Source organism: Brachypodium distachyon, chromosome 2 (assembly GCF_000005505.3).
Source record: "Brachypodium distachyon strain Bd21 chromosome 2, Brachypodium_distachyon_v3.0, whole genome shotgun sequence".
In the NCBI taxonomy this organism is placed as follows: domain Eukaryota; kingdom Viridiplantae; phylum Streptophyta; class Magnoliopsida; order Poales; family Poaceae; genus Brachypodium; species Brachypodium distachyon.
In genome coordinates this window covers 44,419,116-44,440,875 of record NC_016132.3, presented here as the reverse complement: position 1 = coordinate 44,440,875, position 21,760 = coordinate 44,419,116, and the positions used below count along the sequence as shown (strand labels likewise).

Sequence of the window (21,760 nt, the reverse complement as noted above, 5' to 3'; positions counted from 1 at the left end):
TGGCTCTCCCCGCGCCCGCCACTCCTTCCTCCAGCACTGCATCGACGCCAAGGAGCCCCCACGCTACCCCCTGGATGCTGAGCGCTCGTGAGCCACCTCGCCCACTGGCCTTCTTCTCCACTTCCGGCCAAGTGCCGCCAGTCCCAATCTGCTTCTCCGTGCCTCCCCACCGCGTGCGGGAGCTGCGCATCGACGGCCCGAGCGCACCCCTTCTTCTCCCGAGCCCACGGTTGCTTGAGTCGCCCCCGCATCGGAGCTCTCCTGCCGCCACCTCTCATCACCGTCGCTAGACGTCTCCAGCGCGGGATCCACCTCGCTGCCACCTTCGTCTATCTCCCCGTGCCGGCGCCCCCGAGGAGAAGTCTCTGTCAGGCCTCTTCGCGCCCCGACGAACCGGATCCGCCGTCATCTTCTTCGACTCCGCGAGACATGCTGCTGCCACCGTCACGCTCTCCACCACTGTTGAGCGCCGTCACGGGGAGCTCCCTCCCGGGGCCGCTAGACGACGACTTCGACGACATCGTCTCCAGGTAGTCCACCAAGGAGCGTGCGTCGCCACGCACAGCCGCCGCGCGCCGAAGCCGAGCGGGCTGCCCAGGAGGTCGCCCCTCTTGGCTATCACCGACGTGCCCGCGCTGGCGTTGCCCAGGAACGCATTGGGCAGCAGGGACGAGAGGCGCGCGCAGCTCATGCGCGAGGCAGGTGCAGGACCAGATGTAAGATGTGTGTGAGAGAGAGAATTAGCTGGGGCTCACGGGGGAGAAGACGGAAGGAGCCAGGGGTTATTTGCAAAAGCCCGTCCGTGTTGGCACCTAACATGTGGGCCCGAAGAGCCACGTAGGCAGGCGGCACGCGCCAGAGACAGTATAGGACCTGAGATGAACCACTTACGAAACTATTAGGACTAAAACGCGTAGTTTCAAAGTTAGGACTAACTTGGGACATTTGCGAAAGAATTAGGACCTCTGATGCATTTTACTCTAAAGGTAAAGTGCAGGGAGATAAAATCTTCATCTAGCCCAGGCTACTGGACGAACATAGGAACTACACTTTGGTGTTGTCGATCCTCTTCCTCAGCGGTCTCCAGCATGTCTTGCATGAAAAAGTCTGGTTTAATCAAATTTATGTCAACAAATTTTTATGTCAATGTGTAATGAAGCCTCGTTTTTTCCCTTCGAGTTAACTAGATTTTTCAACCCATCCATAATTCCGTTCACAAAGAAACGTAGCAGAAAGAATCCATGTACACAAAATACCAACAAAGGACTGGATTAATGTCGCACCAGTGGCACCCGGGGTGCCACCGCTGCCTGACGCGTGGGCCACCTCGCTCTCTCCTCGGGAGGATCGCACCCTGGGCAGTGCTGAACAAGCTGCCCGGCAAGTCACCAGCACGGCAAGATTAGCGGGGCTGCGGGGGATGCCTTGGGAGGCAACAAGAGGAATCCCGCTCGGGCGCTTCCCGGGAGGCTACTTGCCGAGAAGAGCGTTCCCGGGCAAGAGTATCCGTTACAGGGGCAGGGTCGAGCGGGCAGGACAGCGGCTCCACGTGGGCGCTCGGCAGGCTCCCTATGCGCAGGGTTCGTCAGGACAAGGAGTGAAGCACACGCCGCATTAAATGCCCCGACAGAAAGGAGATTCCTCGTCCAGTCAAGTGCACAGTGACTGCCCAAGTGTAGTTTTTAGGTGTCTAGACCCCTACTTACAGAGCTACATTTCATGCATGCAAGCCAACGCAGCGGGGCCAAGCTGCCCTAACTCTTTGTTTGCCATTTGTCACCCATGCACCGTGATACCTGTGGTATCCCCTTCGGTATAAAAGAGGACCACCACCAACGGTCAAAGGGTTGGACCAGTTCACAGTTCACTACTAGCAATAGCCCAAAGTAGCAAGCGGTACTTAACCGAAAAGAGAGAGCACTCGGGGACTCCCCCCGACAACCTGTAAACCCCAGTTCTTTGGCTAATAACAAACTCAGAAGTAGGACGTTGGGTTTTACACCTCAGGGTGGCCCGAACCTGGGTAAAAAGTGTTCTCGTGTTCATCGTGCTCATACGCTTTGCATTGGTCCCGCCGGCGATGGCCGGAGCGATCCCCGTAGCCCACTGCCGAACCTAAAAGGGGTGCTCACGCATCCCCGGTGTCAAAGCCCCGTGCTGCGACAATTAAAATATCCATTACTCTTGAAAATTTGTGTGCAATGAAATCAAGATTTTGCCTTCAATTGGGACACTGAAATTAGAAAAATCCGAACTAATACGAGCAAGCATCGAATCGAGGTCGCCCGATTCACATTTGTACCCACAAATCCAAGCTGCGCTTCGAACGTTCGAACAGGAAGTTGTAAGTTGGCGAAGAAACACAAGAGAGAGCAACAAATCAAATTGAGATGCTTAAGGAGAGGGGCACGTCGGAGGCAGCCGGGGAAGACCGGGAAGGACGTCCCGCGTAGGATCCCGGCAAGGTTTTGAGGAAGCATCATCACCTGGACGAGCTTCTCCAGGAGGCAGCGCGGCTGGATGCGATGGTGAGGCCGAAGCCTTTGCTGATGGCTCGCCTGCCTGCCGCATTAGACCCGCCCCTCCACCGAGCGCCTCCGCCACATCGGATCCGTGCCCCGACGCCGAGCGCCTCCACCGCACCTGATCCGTCGATGAAGGACAGCATTCAGGTCTTTAGGATGGCAACAGGGTGGGTCTGAACGGGTCGACCACATCCATATCCATATCCATATCCAGCCCCGAACCAACTCCATCCAAGAAAATATCCGTGGATGCAAAACAATATCTACATCCATATCCATGCAATATACAACATAAACGAGGGTGGATGAGATCTGAGGAAGATTGAGGGGAAGGGGGTCGGGGGGGTGAGCGGCCGACTGGCGCTGGCGGCGGGTGGGAGTGGGACGAGGGTCAAATTAAGGTTATGGTTGTGTGAGAAGGGAACTATTTATATGAGTATATGGTTGAAAAATAGACCCACATGTCAGTAATTCATTTATTATTTAAATATCGGGTATTCATGGATAATCCATAGATCGAATGAGCTATCCGTGCCCGCTCCATGACCTGACGGGTATCCATGACTGGATATCCATGGAGCAAAATGCCGCTTCATATCCGTGATCCATGGGCTGAAAATCCATTTTTTTAACTATCCATTGGCATCTCATACACCGTCGGATCGTGTCGTCGATGGGCGTGGCAGCGCCGCCGGCCAAGAGTTCTGAACGGAGCCGATGGGAGATTGATCGTTGGGTGGGTTTGTCGGAATAGATGAGCGGTGAGGTGGGTGGAGCCAAGTAGTATCCAGCTGTTCCGTCCAACATGTGGCAGCCCAAATTTGTTTGGAACAGCGCCGCGTAAGGTACTGTTCTATACGCAGTACTGGACCAGAATCGCTCACTTGGCACAAGAAACCGGCATCTCGCGGGGCTGATCGAAAGACCACCATAAGGTTCGAGGTCTTGGGTGCCAAAAAATCTGTGTCCTGATGAGGCCTCCCTTTCTCAACAAACTGACCCCAGAAGGTAGTCGTCTCTTGGTCCCCACAAAAATCTGTGTCCTGCTGAGCACATGTTTGCCACGAACAATGGCTAAATGCCACAAGGTTGCTTTGTTAGTTGCGTTGTCAAGATGGATAGCTAACCTGCCAAAGTTTTCTCCCTTGCTGTAGGAGTCTAACACAGGTTTGGTTCCTTTTCACTGTGTGTACAGTTGTAAATACTTTGTAACCCCTGTCTGTTAATAATATATTCATTGTCTGATCCTCCTCTACAGTTTCCGGCCAAACAAAAAAGTTCAATAATATCCTAGGGTATACAGAAAATTCACAAAACGGTGGTATATGTAGCATGCGACATAACATCAAACATATCATGCGCATGGTCAGAGACCACCAGACTAGTATATATACCTGCTTTGGTTTGATGCTTCGTGTCCATACAACCAATAATTACATCCTAAATTTAGATCTCGCTCTACAACTTTATATCATCCTCTTGTAATGTATTTTCCCATGATAAATTTACACACCAACACTTCCAAGTTATCGCTGCTGTCCACCACTTGTCCATTTCAAAGGAAAAAAGACTACCCCAATACCCCATGACAGCCGTGTGCACAAAGATTCTACATAACGCAATCATTCAAGACTCTTGATTATAATTTGTGCGCCATGTTGAGGATGCAGTGTGATGACGGTGTACGGTGCATGGGCATAAGAAGGTGAGAGCCGGAACTCGAAATGTTGAAGGACCATGCTCAGAGCTATCTTACCCTCCAGCAACGCGAAGTTCTGACCAATGCAGATCCTTGGCCCCGAACCAAATGGGAAGAATGCCAGACGATCGTTGGTCGCCTTGAAAATGCCCTCCGCGAACCTCTGGGGCTTGAACTCCAACACGTCTTTTCCCCATATGTTTGGGTTGTGGTGGAGCAAGATCACGGGCAGCTCAACAACTGTCCCTGCAGGGTATAAGATGCCACCAATCTGCATTTCTTTGGATGTCTTTCGAGTCAATGTGACTACTGGCGGGTACAATCTGAGCGCCTCATACAGTATCATGGTAACCTGGATATGAAAATTAGAGGCAATGTAGAGTGAGCAACAAGCAACCAATGACTTTCAACCTTTTAGGTGTATTGTAAATTAGAACTTCGATGCAGCAGTGCGAAAACGGTGAGGAACACTTGCCGTTTTCAGTCGATTCAGACCATCGAAGCTAGGCTTGTCCTTGCCAAACACACTTAGGACCTCCTTCCTTGCTTGATCCTGCCACTCAGGGTGCATGCCGAGCACGACAAGTGTCCATGTGAGCAACACCGATGTTGTCTCCATCCCCGCAAAGTAGAACAACTTGCACTCCTCGATCACATCCTCTATGCTCATCCTCAAGCTAGATGTCCCACTAGCCTTGATTGTTTGCAGCATCAAACCAAGCAAATCGTGTTCATCTCCATCACTCTCGATAGCGCGTCCCTCTTCTCGATGATGCCTCTCAGGAGCCCTTCAATTTCCTGGTTGATTTCCCTCATCCTCCTGTTGTTTCCGGTAGGAAAGAACCTGCCAAACACAAAGAAATTGCATTGTGTAGGCATATGTAAATGCAAGGAACTGGTTTGATTTCTCCAAACAGTAATTTTTTATTAGAACTTGTAATCTTCTAACTATTATGTTATTAAAATAAAAGGCAAAACAAACCACCATGTTCTTCCATATAAGCTAAAAAAATACTTTCTCTGATCCAAAATAAGTGTCTCAGGTTTGAACTAAGCCGAGTATATAGTTTGATGATCTTAATACAAAGGTTGAGTTACACTGCTATGAACACTACAAGAGAAATAGCCTGTAGAGAGACTATTTTTGGTTCGTAGAGACACTATAATTGTCTCTACATAACTTTAGACACACTTGGTACAATGGCACAAAACTGCTACTACGGACAGTGTCGCTATGTGTGATGAGACATTAATAAAAGAGTAAAATACACCACTAGTCCATGAACTCGGCAAAAATGAACACTTTAGTCCACGAACTCAAAAAACGCACACTTAAACCCCTAAACTAGAACTGTTGTGTCACTTTACTCCAAAAACGGTTCGGCGAGGCTTAAACACGCCACGTCGGCTTCGGCTACCCCTTCACCGGCGTCCTCTCGTCAAAATTGAGCACCGTGGACTTGATAGCAACCAACGACGTGGTTCTCAGGGCCCCATGATCCATGTCGGGGCGTGGCCGCCTTGCCCCTCGCGGGCGGCTCGGGCATGGTGATTTTGCAAAAAAAACTCCTAAGAAAATCCAGTAGCAGCCTGCGGTCCTGGCCGAAACCGACGTGGCAGCCACAAAGCGTGTTTAAGCCTCGCCGAACTGTTTTTGGACTAAAGTGACACAGTAGCCCCAGTTTAGGGGTTTAAGTGTGCGTTTTTCGAGTTCGTGGACTAAAGTGTTCATTTTTGCCGAGTTCATGGACTAGTGGTGTATTTTACTCTTAATAAAACGTCTCTATTGTTTTAGACATTGCATAGAGACACTATACCGTCTCTATGTTCGATATGACATTTCGCAAAGACATTGCATTGTGTCTTTATACTTTTTAGACATTTCATAAAAACACTATATTGTCTCTACATTCAATGCGACATTTTGTAAAGACATTAAATTGTGTCTCTATACTCATGTGCTAGAAAATATACGTTGAAAAAATCATGTTGAAACCAATCCTCGAACTCAAGACCTTAAGGAAAACTACACACTTACCTAACCATCTCAACCTAATACCAATTCTTGCTTATACTTCTAATGAAATTATTATGAGTAGTCTGCTACATGTCTCAAACTTGCTAAGAATGTCTCTACACAACATAAAATGTGTCTCAAATAGTCTCTAACCATACCGTAAGGTCATTTCATCAAGTATCTCAAAACCATGTCTCTACATGAGTTTTGTGGCAATCTATTAAAGGTCTCAAAAAATGTCTCTACACCATAATGTCTCAACTAGTGTCTCTATATTTAAGGCATTATCCATAGCGCCTCATAAACTGCCTCTACATGAAACTCTGTCTCAAAATTGTCTCTAGGTAGAGACAAAGAGTATATTTGCCTCAAGGAAAATGTCTCTACAAGACATTTGTGTTGTAGTGAACAAGTACGTGCATTGAATATGATTTTCTATTATTGGACACATGCATGTAATGATGATTATATATGAGCCCCTCTGAATCGCCAGGAGACCATCGCGGTTCTGCATGCGGCTTGCAGCTGTGGGAGGCACCGCTGCCCCCTTCCACCGCCAGGAGGGCACTACGGATCTCGCAGATATCGTCGCCTGTAGGCTGTCATCCATTTCATTTTTGAATCTTTTCTGAAAGTTTCCCAAAATTGTTGAAAGTTCAATCTCAGAAAATTATAAGTTTCTGGAAATGTAAGTTCTTTCTGTGAATTTCGAAAGTTCTTTTTAGAGAAATTGGTTCAAAATTTGAAAGTTGAGAAAACCGAAATTAAAGTTGACAAAACCAAAAGTCAAGAAAACCAAAAGTGGGGAGGTTGAAAAAGATAAATAAGAAATGAGAGAAGGAAGATAGGCTGGTCTAAAATTGACCGTTGGATATGCTTACCCTGCAGGTGACCGCCAACTAGTTACCACCTATGTTAAGGAAATATGCAGCTATATCGGCACATATAACGTTCATGTCGATGAAGGATTCTGAAACCATTGCAAGTTGTAAGCATCTAACTCACGGGATATGTCTACATGGGCCCTTTGTTTCTCTACAAGACCAACCAATAAAAATGCAGGGGCACCCTCAAACCACAGGCACAAACCAATTACGAAGAATCAAATCGTCCAATACATGTCCATCAGCGACACCACACAATAAAAACAAGAAAGAAAGTAAGCGATCTAGTTAAAGGAAAGGTATCAGGTGAAAACATTTATTCAGTCAAAACCTGAAAGCTTTCAATCCTAACTGTTATATCTGAATTTAAGTGGTTTTCCATAAAAGTTGGAACAAGCTATGATAAGAGTGTGAGAAAATATGTTTTCAAGATAGATAGACAATTGGATTAAGATGAGGATGTTTGACAGCATCAAACTTCTGAAGGCATGATAAAAAGCAATCACAACATCTCCAGTGATCAGGCTAACAAAGGAACATTATACAAGGTTCATGTATGCATGCAGGGGCGGAGGTATGCAGGAAAAAATTGTAAGAGGGGCTAGAGAAGAAAATATGATTATTAGGGGGGCCAAATGGCAAAAACACAATCATAAGAAAGCATGGACCTGACATGAATTTTGGAATTTTGGCCTCCGACAATGCATGTACCAGGCTGATCTTAATTGGCTTTGCATCATGGATCGCTAATCTTAAATTAGTACTCCCTCTGTCGAGGTTTTGAAGGCCATTCTCTAAAAACGCTATAACCAAGACCGAGGGAATGGCCGGCAAAGAAAATTGTGGCTTAATCGTGCCTAAATTACTCCCTTCCTTAACCACCACCCCTCCCCGCCCCCCCACCCCACCCCCCCAATCAATTTCAAAGCAACCGAATGGTCAGGCGAGATGGAGAGTGGAAGCGAGAGAGAGAGAGAGTCTTAGAGAAAATTACTGGAGAGGGAGGAATTAACTCCCAAGAGTTAATGCGCGGGACTAGAGAACTTCCAATCGTTTTTTTATAGGGAATTAGGCCTTAGATTTGTGAATCGGGTTTTGAGGGAAATAGACCTGCAAAACCTAGACGGAGGGAGTACCGTCGTTCTTCAATTGCCACACACCAAGACCTTAGCAACAACCTAATACACTTGCTGTTTTGTTTTGTGTACCAAATTCGATTCCTGTAGAGGCGAATTAAATTAGAATAGAATTTTAGTGGCAACTAGGAGAGATGACATTACCAGATTTTCACATCTGTCATGAAATGTCGGCTATAAATTCCATATAATAACTTGAAACAACATACTGATGTCTCGAAATCAATATGTTAAGCACGTAACACCATAAATGCAATATACATAATAAATCTAGCCGTAAGAATGCACGGGTCATACTGCTAGTTTTAATCAAAACAAAGGAGGGTACTTACAAGTAGCCTGGGATGTAAATATACTGGAAGGCTTTGATTTTTCGCTCGGCTTGCTCTGCTTGAAGTTGGAAGATCCTTCGGCCTTCCATGAAGCTGCTGCCAAACGCTGTGCGGGAGATCACGTCTCCGCTGAGGTTCTGGAACTCTTGCCAGATGTCTATTTCTACTGATCCACCTGAATTAGCTAGTTTATTCTCCCAGCTGCCAATCAGGTCGGAGCAACACGCTGAGAATGCTGGCAACATGCCCTAAAAATTGCTTCAGTTAGTATGCACATACGTGTTGTGGTCGTACACTTCGATCGAGCCTGGAGCTTGTAAGAATAGTACCTTCAGCTTTTCAAGATGGAAAGCAGGGTTCGGCATCCTCCGGTGCTTCGCCCATTTCTCGCCGTCGTAGTTCGCAAGCCCTAGGGCCATCAGTTTTGCTAGACGTTTGTTTGTGAACTTCTCGAAGTGGCCAGACTTGTTGGATAGGATATCTCTCACTAGCTCTGGCTCTGCAATGATCACCCTCATGATTGGCCCAAACCATGTTATGCAAACGTTACCTGCAATGCAGTTCAATATGTTCTGGCGGTAAGAGAAATGGAGACAACAAAATCTTTGATATGCATGAGAAACACATACATTGTTGTACAGAAAAATAACATTTTTAATTACATGCGTTTGAGAGAGACAATCATTTTGTGTTTTTCGGTTACACTCTAGTCAAGCCATTGCCATAGTGGTGAATGCTGAACTCCTGAATTTTGATCCGACAGTTGCTCAGTTAACATGTTTTCAAATAATGTTGAATTCGAACATCCTGGAGACAGCAATAGCCAATAAGACGTAGATAAAGACTGGGAGCGGGATGAAGTCAATTTTTTTTTTGCCAATAAGATCAAATAGTCGACAACACTTTTCAAACGCATCAAACTCAATGTTCACGTCGGAAACAAACATATTAGACAGAGAAGGGAAAGAAAGGAGGCTGCAGCAAGAGTTTAATCTCTCCTTCTTTCTTCTTTTCTACTCTGTTTAATTATTAATTGACATATATATAGTCTTGCAGCTTCTCCTACAATATATTATACATTAAAAGTACATGACGGAGCAACCAGAAAAAACATATACCCTCTAGAAAATCCCACAAAAAAAGCAAAAATTCTGACCGTTGATTTGATAGGGCAAAGCAACACAACCGTTGATCTCACCGATAACCTTTCCTTTTATACCCAAGTTAAAGAAAATTACCCACCATGCCATCTTCCTATCTAATCTTTCTCCCGATCCATCTAAATCTTCGTAGCCTCCTAAAGCTGGTCGCTACAATTTTCTTCCCGTCTCAACGTGCGACGCGTCGTTGCAGGGTCTGGCGGCGGCCAGTGCACGACAGGTACCTCTGGCCTTGATCACCCCTCTGTGCTTTCCCTGTAGGCCGGCAGCCTCACCCCTCTGTATCAACATACGTGGATGGACATGCACTCAGGGGGAAGGGGCCAGATTGGTTCGTTGCACAGATGTGGCTCCCTTTGAACATTGCAAGATAAGGAATCAGCGCATGCATAGCTAGGATGGTACATGCGGATGCGGGTATTCCTAGCTAATCCCTCTATATACTAATTTATCATGCTTCAGGTTTATAACAATAATTTTATTATTGGTCCACAAATGTTTTAAAAATTGGAAATCAGATTTATAAAAAAATTCAAAAATATGAAAAAAAAAATCAAGTATATATATACTACACATGCGTAAATTTTCGTCAAGAGATATATTGATTTCTGATTTGTACTAAAACACAAATCTACGGATGGAAAATAGTAAGGGTCCGTCTACGGCTCAATCGACTGAGAAATACAAATTCTCAGTCGACCGATCCTATACGTTCAAAGTAATGATGGTATGGTCAAGAAGGCGTCGAGTGAGAAAAACATAATCTCAAAGATGATCGTACGGTCGGGAAGGCGTCGACCGAGAAAAACACAATCTCGGGCAACTGAGCCCAAGCAAAATAAAAATAGTAATATGTAAATCTATTCGAAATCTATGCATTTATTTTTTTTAGCTCAAAATGAATAAATTTCGTAATTAAAAATTACAGACATGTGACATACATTCATTGTGCATGTATATTTCTTTTCATGATTTTTTCTAAACCCAAATAATGTGATTTTTGAAGAATTTCTAAAAAGGCTACCTGGTGATCGGGAGCCAAAAGGGATTTTTGATCCTGTAGGTGGGCTATCAACAACTTATTGAGGTACGCTTAAAAACAGTTTGCTCATATTTTTGTCAGTGATGGACCAATATCGTATAATCATGCGGTTCTGCTAAACTAATATTAGCACAATTTGCAATTACTAATAATTGCAAATTTAATACCTTCATGTTAGCGAAGCTAATAATATTCATATAAATTGTAGATGATTTATCAAACGGTGATCATAGGGTTAGACAATACAGTATTTTTTTTTCAGATTTTGGAGGTTGTACAATCTTGAAAGGCTCTCTGTAAAATGTATATATTTTTTACTGGATCTTCATTTGCTTCCATAGCAAGGACTACCTCATGCTCTGAGCCTGGAGGGTCTATGGCGTGGGGAAAGAGCAAAAGATGCATGATATCATCAAGGTATATTCAACTATATTTGGCCTTTGTAATTCATCAGTTGTCCAGGAAAATCTATTAAGCCATTAGGGAACAAGTTGGTTTGGGAGCACCATGCTTGACTCTTATATGCCATGCCATTCAAGGATAGTAAAGTGATGCTTTGTTGATCTCACAAAACTAAATGTCAGTTAGCATTTGTTGTTTTGAAAACACAAAAAGGTAGGTTCCTGTAAACTTACATGTTTCGGTCATGTTGATGTGAAGTGAGTCAAACTCCAAACCAAATTAGTCTTTCGGATTAGAAGTCACTTTTTTTTCGAAAAGGGGCCAGAGCCCCGGCCTCTCCATCAATCGATGCACAGAGCCATGAACCATCTCTTTGGTGGTTAATAAAACAAGTGAGAGAGAACATCAAATAAACCACATATAGAAAAGTATTAGACATTATAATACATACATATATATACATATATATATATATATTAAGGATATGTTTAAACCTGCTCTTTTTATACTTGGCCAAAAAACATTAATTCTCTTTGGTGGTCGACAAAACTGTCCTTCTATTTGGATATAGGTAACAAAGTTTTTATTTTCCCAAATATTTTATAATACAAATCTATGTGTCTTACAAGTGACCTATTCTCCCGTGAATAGATAAAGATCAAATCAGTCTAACATCAATTATTTCAAACATGTTAACTGATTGGACAAATAGGTTCACATTGTCCCAGCATTGATAGGTACGTAAGGTCACCTAGAGGAAAACAATTCTTGGTGGATTGGTCGCATGTGAACCAGTGAAGGGAAATCAAGACCAGTAGAAGTCCAAATGAAAGAAAATACCAAAAAAAATCATGAATCCTTTCCGGGATCAGTTTAGCATCTGACTATCGAGACAATTCCTCAGGACAAACATGAATACAACTTCAATACATCTCTAGTATATTATAAAAGTTGGTTGCCAAGTGCTTACTCAGAAATTTTAGGAATAAAATCAATCATGGGAAAATTATCTTACGAATGATTCAATGTTTCTCAAATCCTACTTACATAGGCTTCTGAAAACAAAAATGAACTATCAAAGCAAAGATAATTTTTCAATATGAAAGTCAAATACAAAACAAGTCCACAGTTACACATGATAGGATAAAAAAGCCGCGCAGATTGAGCGGGCACCTTGCTAGTTTTTCTTAAAAACAGAAACATAATTCACATACCGTGTTCCTTGACAGTGTTGTAGAGGTGTGGCGCTACGCGTGGCACAATATCGTGGCACGGCGGCATGGGGCTGGACCGCGCCTCCTTGTTGAGCCTGCTGTTCTCCGTGAGATCCCCGGTCGGGAAGCGGTATGCTGTGCCGCCGAGTCCCTGCGCTCGGAGCGCCCGACCGAGCCGCCGCGGCCTCAGCCAGCATCTCTCTGCGCCGTGGGAGGATGCCCACAGGACAAGCAGCGCAGCAAGAACGCAGAGCAGGCTCCACGGTGATGGAGAAGCCACGTCACCTACGAGTGCCCTTGCTGCTGCGTCGACCTCCATTTAGTTTCTTACTGACTCGTGTAATAACCAAACTTTGAAGTGTGGAGTGACCGTTGTACATTGAAGTAGCAGTAGTTCCATGCGCACTGAATGTTTCATAGGCGCATTGAAAGGATAGCCTGCGATATATAGGTGCTTTGCTTGGCATCACATGTTTTCCTCCTCTTCTTGTTTCCCTTTCTTTTATCGTAAAAGTTTATCTACGGCCATGAACGAGTCTTGTGTGGAAAAAGATGTATACCACACAAAAGACAAGCAATTTCCCTTTCTTCTATCTAACGGACAGGCGTCTGGTTTTGGGCTTCAAATCAGGCGCCTGTTATTTATGCAAAATCCAGTCGTCTGGTTTGAGATTAAAAAACAGTCACTTTTTTGTAAGCCTCATATCTCCTATCTAATAGACAGAAACAACAGAAGACTATTGTGTGTTTGCTGGTCCCCCAAACCCCACCTACTGCAACCAATTGTGTAAAGGAGAAAAAAATGCATAGCAGTAATTGCAATCATGAATACAAAAAGCAAAAAAGTGTACTGATTAAATCCTTCTAACATTCAACTGATTTTGATAGAAATGGATTGCAGTTATACACTATTACTTTGTCTAAGAATTATGGACTATACAGAAAAAAATGCATAACTGTTCTGGACTGGACTTGGCTTATTCTGGAATAGTCTCAGCCTAATCTACTGTAGGCACAAGAATTCCTTGGATCGTTGGAACGGTATTCAAGACTAAGGCTAAGACTAAAGGAAAGAAAAACATAATACAAATTTCTAACAAAGATGCTTTGGAACAGATTTTTAAGATCTAGCAGACATCAAAAACTGAAAAAAAAATACAGAATATCCAGGGAAGCAGATTATGGGATCATCTAAAACACACAAGATAAAATCTGGCTTGGAACAGAATTCAAAATTACCTTAAGAAAATACATAGTAGTAGATAGCTGGGATGCAATTCCAATTAAATCAGCTGCAATTGTATTTTTATAGAACTAGGATTGCAAATAGTAAACATGATGCAATTAAATTTTAAAAGAAGTGCAAATTTGAATTAAAAACAGGGGATGCCTTCTCCTGTGAAAAACATACAAATTTCAGTCGCTTCTCCCTCAGCCTTCAGATTTGAATCTTGTGTCTACCCTTCGGTTTCTTTTTTATTCGCCTGCTCTTCCCGCTTGTTGTATGCTTTGTGGGCTTCACAAAGAAGTGACTCAAAAACAAAACAACATTCAGCCAAGCCACTTTGAAAACCCCTCTCAAAAATCCACTTCAAAAACATGGCCTGCGACAATGCTCGAAAACTCAAAAACTGCTCATCTGGAATATGCTTGAGATGCACAAGAAACAAAAAATGAAGAAAGATTAGTAACATGCCTGGAGTTTTCCTGCGGGAAAAACAGGGAAAATAGAAAATAGAGGCTGTGAGAAGATGCATACTCGCATATAAGGATAGGTTAGGCAACAAAGACATAATTTTTTTTATCCAAACAAAATCATCTTACCGATGAAGTGAAACAACATATGCTATTCATTGGTACCCCCTGTATGCAGACAGCTCGCAAAATTTCCCTTTCAATTTCACACAAGAGCTCAATGGAGCATAGGTAACTACCAAACACAATTATTGAATACTCGTGCTTGCTGAACACCGATCCATGTATGCATTTTCCCAAAATAGAATCTGCCAAGGCATGTAGATAGTACAAATCATCTTTATTTTTCCCAGAAACAAATACTGAATCTACTTGTGCTTGCAGAACAGTGGAACACTAATCCATGTATGCATTTTCCCAAATAGAATTTGCCATGTTTATAGATCAAGAAAAGGATACAACTCGACAAAGTGATAATAAAATTCAAAGCTAGGCTTCCAATTCATAGGTAAAACATACAGTGGAGATACATTAATGAGCAGCTAGCAGCAAGACCTAAAAAGAAAGGGGACACAAAATTCAGAAATGCACACCTCAGACCCCCATGGGGATTTTCATGTGTCAAAGCAGCACAAATTCAGAGAAACGTATCTATACATCTGTAATTACAAATTTGCCGTGCTAACCTGGATATGTCCCATCTTTTCAGCCAAAAAGCATCATCTATTTTTTCAGTCATCGAACATACAAAAAACCGTCTCCAATTGTCAAGGACATATGCCTAGGCCAAGTCCTCTATTTTTCAGATACGTTAGGTGACAAAATTAGATGATTGAAAAAACTGATAATTAGATGACTAAAACCATGCAGGCAGGCAGGCCTAAATCAGTGAGAAACATCTACCATTCAAATATGAGCTCTTAGATTTCCTGTGCCACACTCCAGCCTCCACAGAAATTTGAGGCATATGAAAATAACCAACTGAAATACCAAAAAATGGCCTTCTCTGACTCATTTCTGCATCTGAAAGAAAAAGATTCGACAAATAAATCATCAGTGTACGTCTGTGCAGAAATTTCAGCGCAATGAAAAAACAGTCGAAGGAGTGCAATTAAGTTTAAGAGTCAGTGCAATTTAGTTTAACTTGCAATTTGACAAAAGCTAGGTTGCAACAGTAGAAGGACTAAAATAAAAAAATGCAGTGTAATTTGAATGAAATCCATATTGGGAAAACATGCAAAAATATGCAGAATCTAAAACTGCAATTGCAATTTGAAAACGCTGGAATTGCAATAGTAGCAGCAGTGTGACGAAGGGGTCACAGTGCAATTAAAATTTAAAAGGTACTGCAATTTGAATAAAAGAACTACTGCACATATACCCAAGAAAACACAAAACCTAAAAATGGCAATTGCAATAAGTTGGCTTGCTTAATATTGCAATTTACAAAAAAAGGCCCTGAAAAGGGAAGCAAAATCAGCTACAAACACATAGATCAAGTTAGTGAATTGAATTAGTACAGCCATGACGGAGGATCCATAAACCAAAGTGACTGCCTTTTTTTTTTATCTCAAACCAGGTGCGACTTAAAATTTAAAACACTGCAATTGCATCATACTACACCATGCAATTGCGTCGATCTGCGCAGATTTAATCGATTAGCTCAAGAACAGATAATTAGTTACCTATTAAAAAATCAAAAATAAATTTCTACATTGAGATACATAAATTGCATATTATGTGATCGTGCAAAAATTGTATGTCCTATGCAATTTGAACGACTGCCTCTAAATAAAACAATTGCACTAAAGTGTATATTGCATCTTATTTAATCGTGAAAAATGGACTGGTCTATGCAATTTTATTGGCAGCCTCTAAACAACCAATTACATACCAAAAGACCATTAAAGCTAGAAAAAAATGAACTAAATTGCACAAAAGTGATGCATAGGAATGTCTACATAGTTAATTGACCCTGCTAGGATGCCCTAGATTTAAAACTTTGCGGTTTCTAGATAAATTACACATGTTTATATGGGTGCAATCATTGTTGGGTGACAGTGCAAATTGCAATATCGTGATACATAAATTGCACCATACTTAAACATGCAATCGGACTGGTCTATGCCATTTGATCGAGTGCCTCTGTAAAGTGAAACACTAAAGTGTTAGATGAAGTAATACATTAATTGCGTCTTATCTAACATACAATTCCATTGGTGTATGCAATATTATTGAGCCGACATTGTGAATATAGGTATTACAAAGAAAAAAGCAGGCACACACAACTAACCTTGGGTCTATGCCTCATTAAAACTAGTAACAAAAAAAAAGCACAGAAAGCATTCCCCAAGACAAAAATATAACCTGCAATTGCAATTAGGGGATATTGGAACTGTAGCATTGAAAATGAGTGCAATGAAAATAAAGAGCCAACTCAAAATGATCTGGCCCAAAAATTACTGATCAGACTGACAAAAAGAAGAACTCATCAAGCTTTGCCCTTGGGGTAAAAAGCACAACACTTCAATTAGAGCACATGAGATTGTCAAACCATGTTTCAGACAATACAAGTCCAGGTAATAGGAACACATAACCATATTAAACTGAACTGATTATCAAACCCTACCTACACTCTACTACTACATCTAGGCAACAATGACATTCACAAACGACACTACCAACGCAATATTGCTGTCATCAAAACCATGGGGATGAAAATCACCAAAGGCGCTTTGTCACCAGATAAATGGAGAAGTAAGATGCCCATTAAATAACAAGTCAATCTAATAAGGAACGACAATTAATTACAAGATTTGAATTGTAACTACTGGGACATATACAGAGAGAGACAAAAGAGAGAGACATAGATAACAGTTGGCTACATATCGATAGACCATTTATGTACACTCAATCGACACACACTCACGCACAAGGAGAGGCTACCTTGAAGGATCTGCAGCCAACAAAGATCAGTGAATCAATCGGAGGAGGAAATCATCGGAAACGGGACGGCACAGGCAGGCGACAGTAGGAGCTCGAGGGGAAGAGGCATCTGAAGAAGGGGGATGGAGGGGGAGGGGGCGGAGATGGTGGTTCGTCACCTGCAGCTGCAGCAAGAAGGGTCGCCGGTGGCGGGGAAAGCGAGCACAATTCTGGGTCTAATTGATGGATAGGGAAATCTAGACCACAACCACGCACCTCTCACCGCGCACAACTAAAAAAAAATTGAGCACCAAAACAGCTGCGGAACGTAGCAGCACAACTACACTCCACACAGGGCTCAACAAAACTCTTGATTTGTCAGATCCCATCCAGACCAACCCATCAACCAACACAGCCAGCACCACCCTGCCCTAGGCACTCATACCAGAACCCACAAATCAACCTCAATTGACACAACAGGGGCTCAAAATCGCACAGCTGCAAACATCAACAACCACATAAACACTGCTAAAAGATGAGGGAACAATCTCAAACACGGCCACCACCCCGCACGCAAAAATCGAGCGTTCCCTATGCATCAAACCAACAAACCGATGGAGATAAAGGATGGGACAAGGATACCTGAAACAAAATAATCCGGCCGGACAACAAATTGGGCACAGACCAGCAGATCTAACCCTCGCAGAGGGAGACGGGAGGAAGGGATCACCGGAGACAGGAGGAAGGGATCGCCGGAGTACTCATTTCCCCTTTCTCCCCAAGCTCCGAGGCAACCTAGAAATGGAATACAAAATCGCTGGCTAGAATTTTGGAAAGAGACAGAGCACAGCCCCACTAGGAGAGGACAGGACACATAAAACAAAACGCTTGACCTCAGCGCCGGCATAACGAATCTCCAAGCACACAGATCAGACGGCCTCCCGCATCGCCTGGTTTGAAGAAAAAAAGCAGGCGCCTGTGCGCTAGCAAAACCGCTCTCAGTCCGATTTCTGGCCAGTTGATCCCCATAATTTCTTGTGCCTCTCCTCTAATGTCGCTTACTAAATGTTTGATTTCTCTGTAAAAACAAGAACAGAAGGATGTCATCACTTTGATTTTTGCAGATACGCATAGCTGGGTTCATCGGTGCCTGCCGCCATGCCGTGCCGCTCATACGACGAAGCCTAACACACCCCCTCCAGCGAGAAACCGCAGCGAATTAGCCACCACAACACGCCGCATGTGGGACCCGATCCACCTGTATGCTTTCTATAGAAACTTCCATCTCTATTTTCTCGTATACATTGGCCACAGTGAGATCTTGAATTTCGATATGAAAGCTCTACGTACATTTTTACTGGTCGTATAATGTTGCTAGCTGGATTATTATGCATGTGGCCATATCATTTAGTTTTTTGCGGGTAGTGGGCATATCATTATTGTCCTCGGAGACCGTTGACTAGTCGCCCTGGCGCCCCATGAGGCCATGAGTGCCTATGCTGCGCCGATGACCACTCTTAATTTAACAAATCAGACCATCCTTCCCCAAAGCAAGACAGAAAAAGGTCAGATCATCCTGGGTCAACTAAGCAATCAGATCTCCCTTCAGGTTTCTTCTCTACCAAGTTCCTTAAGAGCAAGGCATGGACTGATCCTAGTGCACGAGAAACTTAAACAAATGGCCACAGGCACTACCCACCTCCCAGTGGCATCTCTATATATTGCGACACATCACGACCCAACAATCCAATCAAATTAGCCCCCCTTGCACTGTCTTCTAGCGCCTTTTTCCCCCTCCCAGTACTCCACTTCTCAAGAGAGCAATGGTTCTTGGAGCGTTGATAAGTCCAGCCTCATTGCGATGGAGCTTCCTGATATGCGGTACCCTGGGCTTTGTGCTTCTCTGGCAGGCTGCCGCCCGGCTGCTAGACCGGCTGTGGTGGCACCCCCGGCGGCATGAGCGTGCCTTGCGTGCCCAGGGTCTTCGCGGCACTCCGTACCGTTTCCTCGTCGGCGACGTCAATGCCTATGAGCGGCAGAACAAGGAGGCGCGATCAAGGCCGATGCCGCTGCGCTGCCACGACATTGCCCCCCACGTCGCGCCGTTCCTCCACAACGCCGTCCGGGAGCACGGCAAGACGTGCATATCTTGGTTTGGTCCCTTCCCCAAGGTGACCATCAGCGACCCTGACGTGACCAAGGAAGTAATGTCCAACAAGTTCGGCCACTTCGAGAAGCTCAAGTTCCCGGCATTGTCCAGGCTGCTTGCCGAAGGCGTGGCGACATACGAGGGTGAGAAATGGGTCAAGCATAGGAGGATCCTCAACCCCGCGTTCCATCTCGAGAAGCTCAAGGTACTTGGAATCGTTCCATATGCGTGCTAGATTACTACTTCCAATGTTTACTGGATTGTTTACTGGAATTTATGTGCTTTGCAGCTCATGCTGCCAGCGGTTTCCACGAGCTGCGAAGAGCTTGTGAGTAGATGGACGCAGTCCCTTGGTTCAGACGGTACGTATGAGGTGGATGTGTGCCCGGAGTTCCAGAACCTCACTGGAGATGTCATTTCTCGCACAGCATTCGGAAGTAGCTACCTTGAAGGTAGCAGGATTTTCCAGCTGCAATCCGAGCAAGCTGAGCGCCTTCTAGCCAGCGTTAAGAAGATTATCATCCCCGGTTACATGTGAGTCACACCTAGCACTAGTTAACTTCATTAATTAGCACGTGCATATGCAACTTTCCCCCAAACAGAATTTTGCCACTATGTATTCTAGATTCGTACTCTGTTCTTCCAGTATGCTCTTATGATAGATTAACGATCATATTGAATTTCTCAAAGCTTGTACCAAATTATACCAGAGTAAATACACCACTAATCCATGAATTCGGAAAAAATGAACACTTTAGTCCACGAACTCGAAAAACGCACACTTAAACCCTTAAACTGGAACAACTGTGTCAGTTTAGTCCAAAAACGGTTGGGCAAGGCTTAAACACGTCACGTGGGCGCCACGTCGGCTTCGGCGACCCCTTCACCGGCGTCCTCTCGTCAAAATTGAGCGTTATGGGCTTGATAGTGACCTTAGACGAGGCAGCGGCATCAACGACGTGGTTCTCAGGGCCTCAGAATCCCCGTCTGGGCGCGGCCGCCTTGCCCCTCACGGGCGGCTCGAGCATGGTGATTTTGCAAAAAAAAATCTGAAAAAATCGAGTAGCAGCCCACGGTCCTAGCCGAAGCCGACGTGACGCCCACGTGGCGTGTTTAAACCTCGCCCAACCATTTTTGGACTAAAGTGACACAGTTGTCCCAGTTTAGGGGTTTAAGTGTGCGTTTTTCGAGTTCGTGGACTAAAGTGTTCATTTTTGCCAAGTTCATGGACTAGTGGTTTATTTTACTCATTATACCATTCTCCATAAATGTCCTAACTTTGTTGATAAATGTAGACTGTACATGTAATTTACTAATGTGGCGATCTTTCCCCAATACAACTAGTTTATCTCTAGCTATCAGATGCATTTATAAGAGTTACTTGGGTTATTTGGGCACTAACTTCATCGGTTTATTAAGTTTCTTAAATTTTTTTGTTAAGCTAGCATACATTCAGCGTTAATCAAATTAGTTTGGCCGTGCTAACATAATGTGGCATTAATTTTCAGGTCCTTGCCTACCAGAAACAACAGAAGGATGCATCAAATTAATAACGAGATCGAATCCATTCTACATGATCTAGTTGGAAAAAGGATGCAAGCTATGCAAGAAGGAGAAAGTACCAAATATGACTTACTTGGCTTGATGCTTGAGTCGAACATGAGGGACACAGACGAGAATGGCCAATCCATCTCAGGAATGACTATTAAAGAAGTCGTGGAGGAGTGCAAGCTGTTCTATTTTGCAGGAACAGAAACGACATCAATATTACTCACATGGACAATGATCGTACTAAGTATGCACCCGGAGTGGCAGGACCGTGCAAGGGAGGAGGTCCTCAGCATATTTGGAAAGAGCAAACTTGAGTACGAGGGTATTAGCCGACTCAAAACCGTAAGTAGCATTTGCTTTACTTGATTCTGTTGTGATAATTATCCAATTAGATGTATAAAGTCTTGCCAATCGATGGTGCAGATGACCATGATTCTTTACGAGGTTCTCCGTTTGTATCCACCGGCTGTCGCGTTCGTGCGAAAAACATACAAGGAGATCGAGATTGGAGGCATCACGTACCCTGCTGGGGTTCTCATCGAGCTTCCGGTGTTGCTTATCCACCATGACTCGGACATATGGGGAAGCGACGTGCATGAGTTCAAGCCAGATAGGTTCGCCCAGGGGATCTCCAAGGCGTCCAAGAATCCAGGTGCATTCCTTCCTTTCGGATGGGGGCCAAGGATCTGCATCGGCCAACAATTCGCGTTGCTTGAGGCCAAGATGGCGTTGTGCATGATACTTCAACATTTTGAGTTTGAACTTTCGCCATCATACACACATGCACCACATAATGGGAAATTGCTGCGTCCATGGCACGGTGCGCAAATTAAGCTCAGGGCAATGTGATAATTTTATCATCAACACGGATGCACTTCAGGGCCACTATTGTCATTTATACCTGACTATCTAATAAGGCAATAAAAGTCCGATGGGTTTGGTCTTTCATGATGATCAACCGTTTTACTCTACTCTCTCCGTTCCTTCTCGAAAAATGAAACTCTCTCCCGTTCCTGAATATAAGATATG

General features: G+C 43.9%; 1 protein-coding gene and 1 pseudogene across 2 annotated transcripts; one reads left to right on the top strand and one right to left on the bottom strand.

Annotated features, from left to right (window-relative positions):
- Positions 1-3,832: 3,832 nt before the first annotated feature.
- Positions 3,833-17,880, bottom strand: LOC100826963 (annotated as a pseudogene).
- Positions 17,074-21,702, top strand: LOC100840313 (cytochrome P450 72A15). 2 transcript variants are annotated; one of them, XM_014899266.2, is made up of 5 exons: positions 17,074-17,256; positions 18,922-19,385; positions 19,470-19,714; positions 20,689-21,073; positions 21,155-21,702. In XM_014899266.2, exons 1-5 carry the CDS (start codon positions 17,175-17,177, stop codon positions 21,578-21,580), a joined length of 1,602 nt encoding a protein of 533 aa, XP_014754752.1. In that variant the 5' UTR covers positions 17,074-17,174; the 3' UTR covers positions 21,581-21,702. The 2 variants fall into 2 exon arrangements, with proteins under 2 accessions (XP_014754752.1, XP_010232048.1); XM_010233746.3 differs by lacking the exon at positions 17,074-17,256 and having other exon boundaries at positions 18,511-19,385.
- The last annotated feature ends 58 nt before the right edge of the window (positions 21,703-21,760 follow it).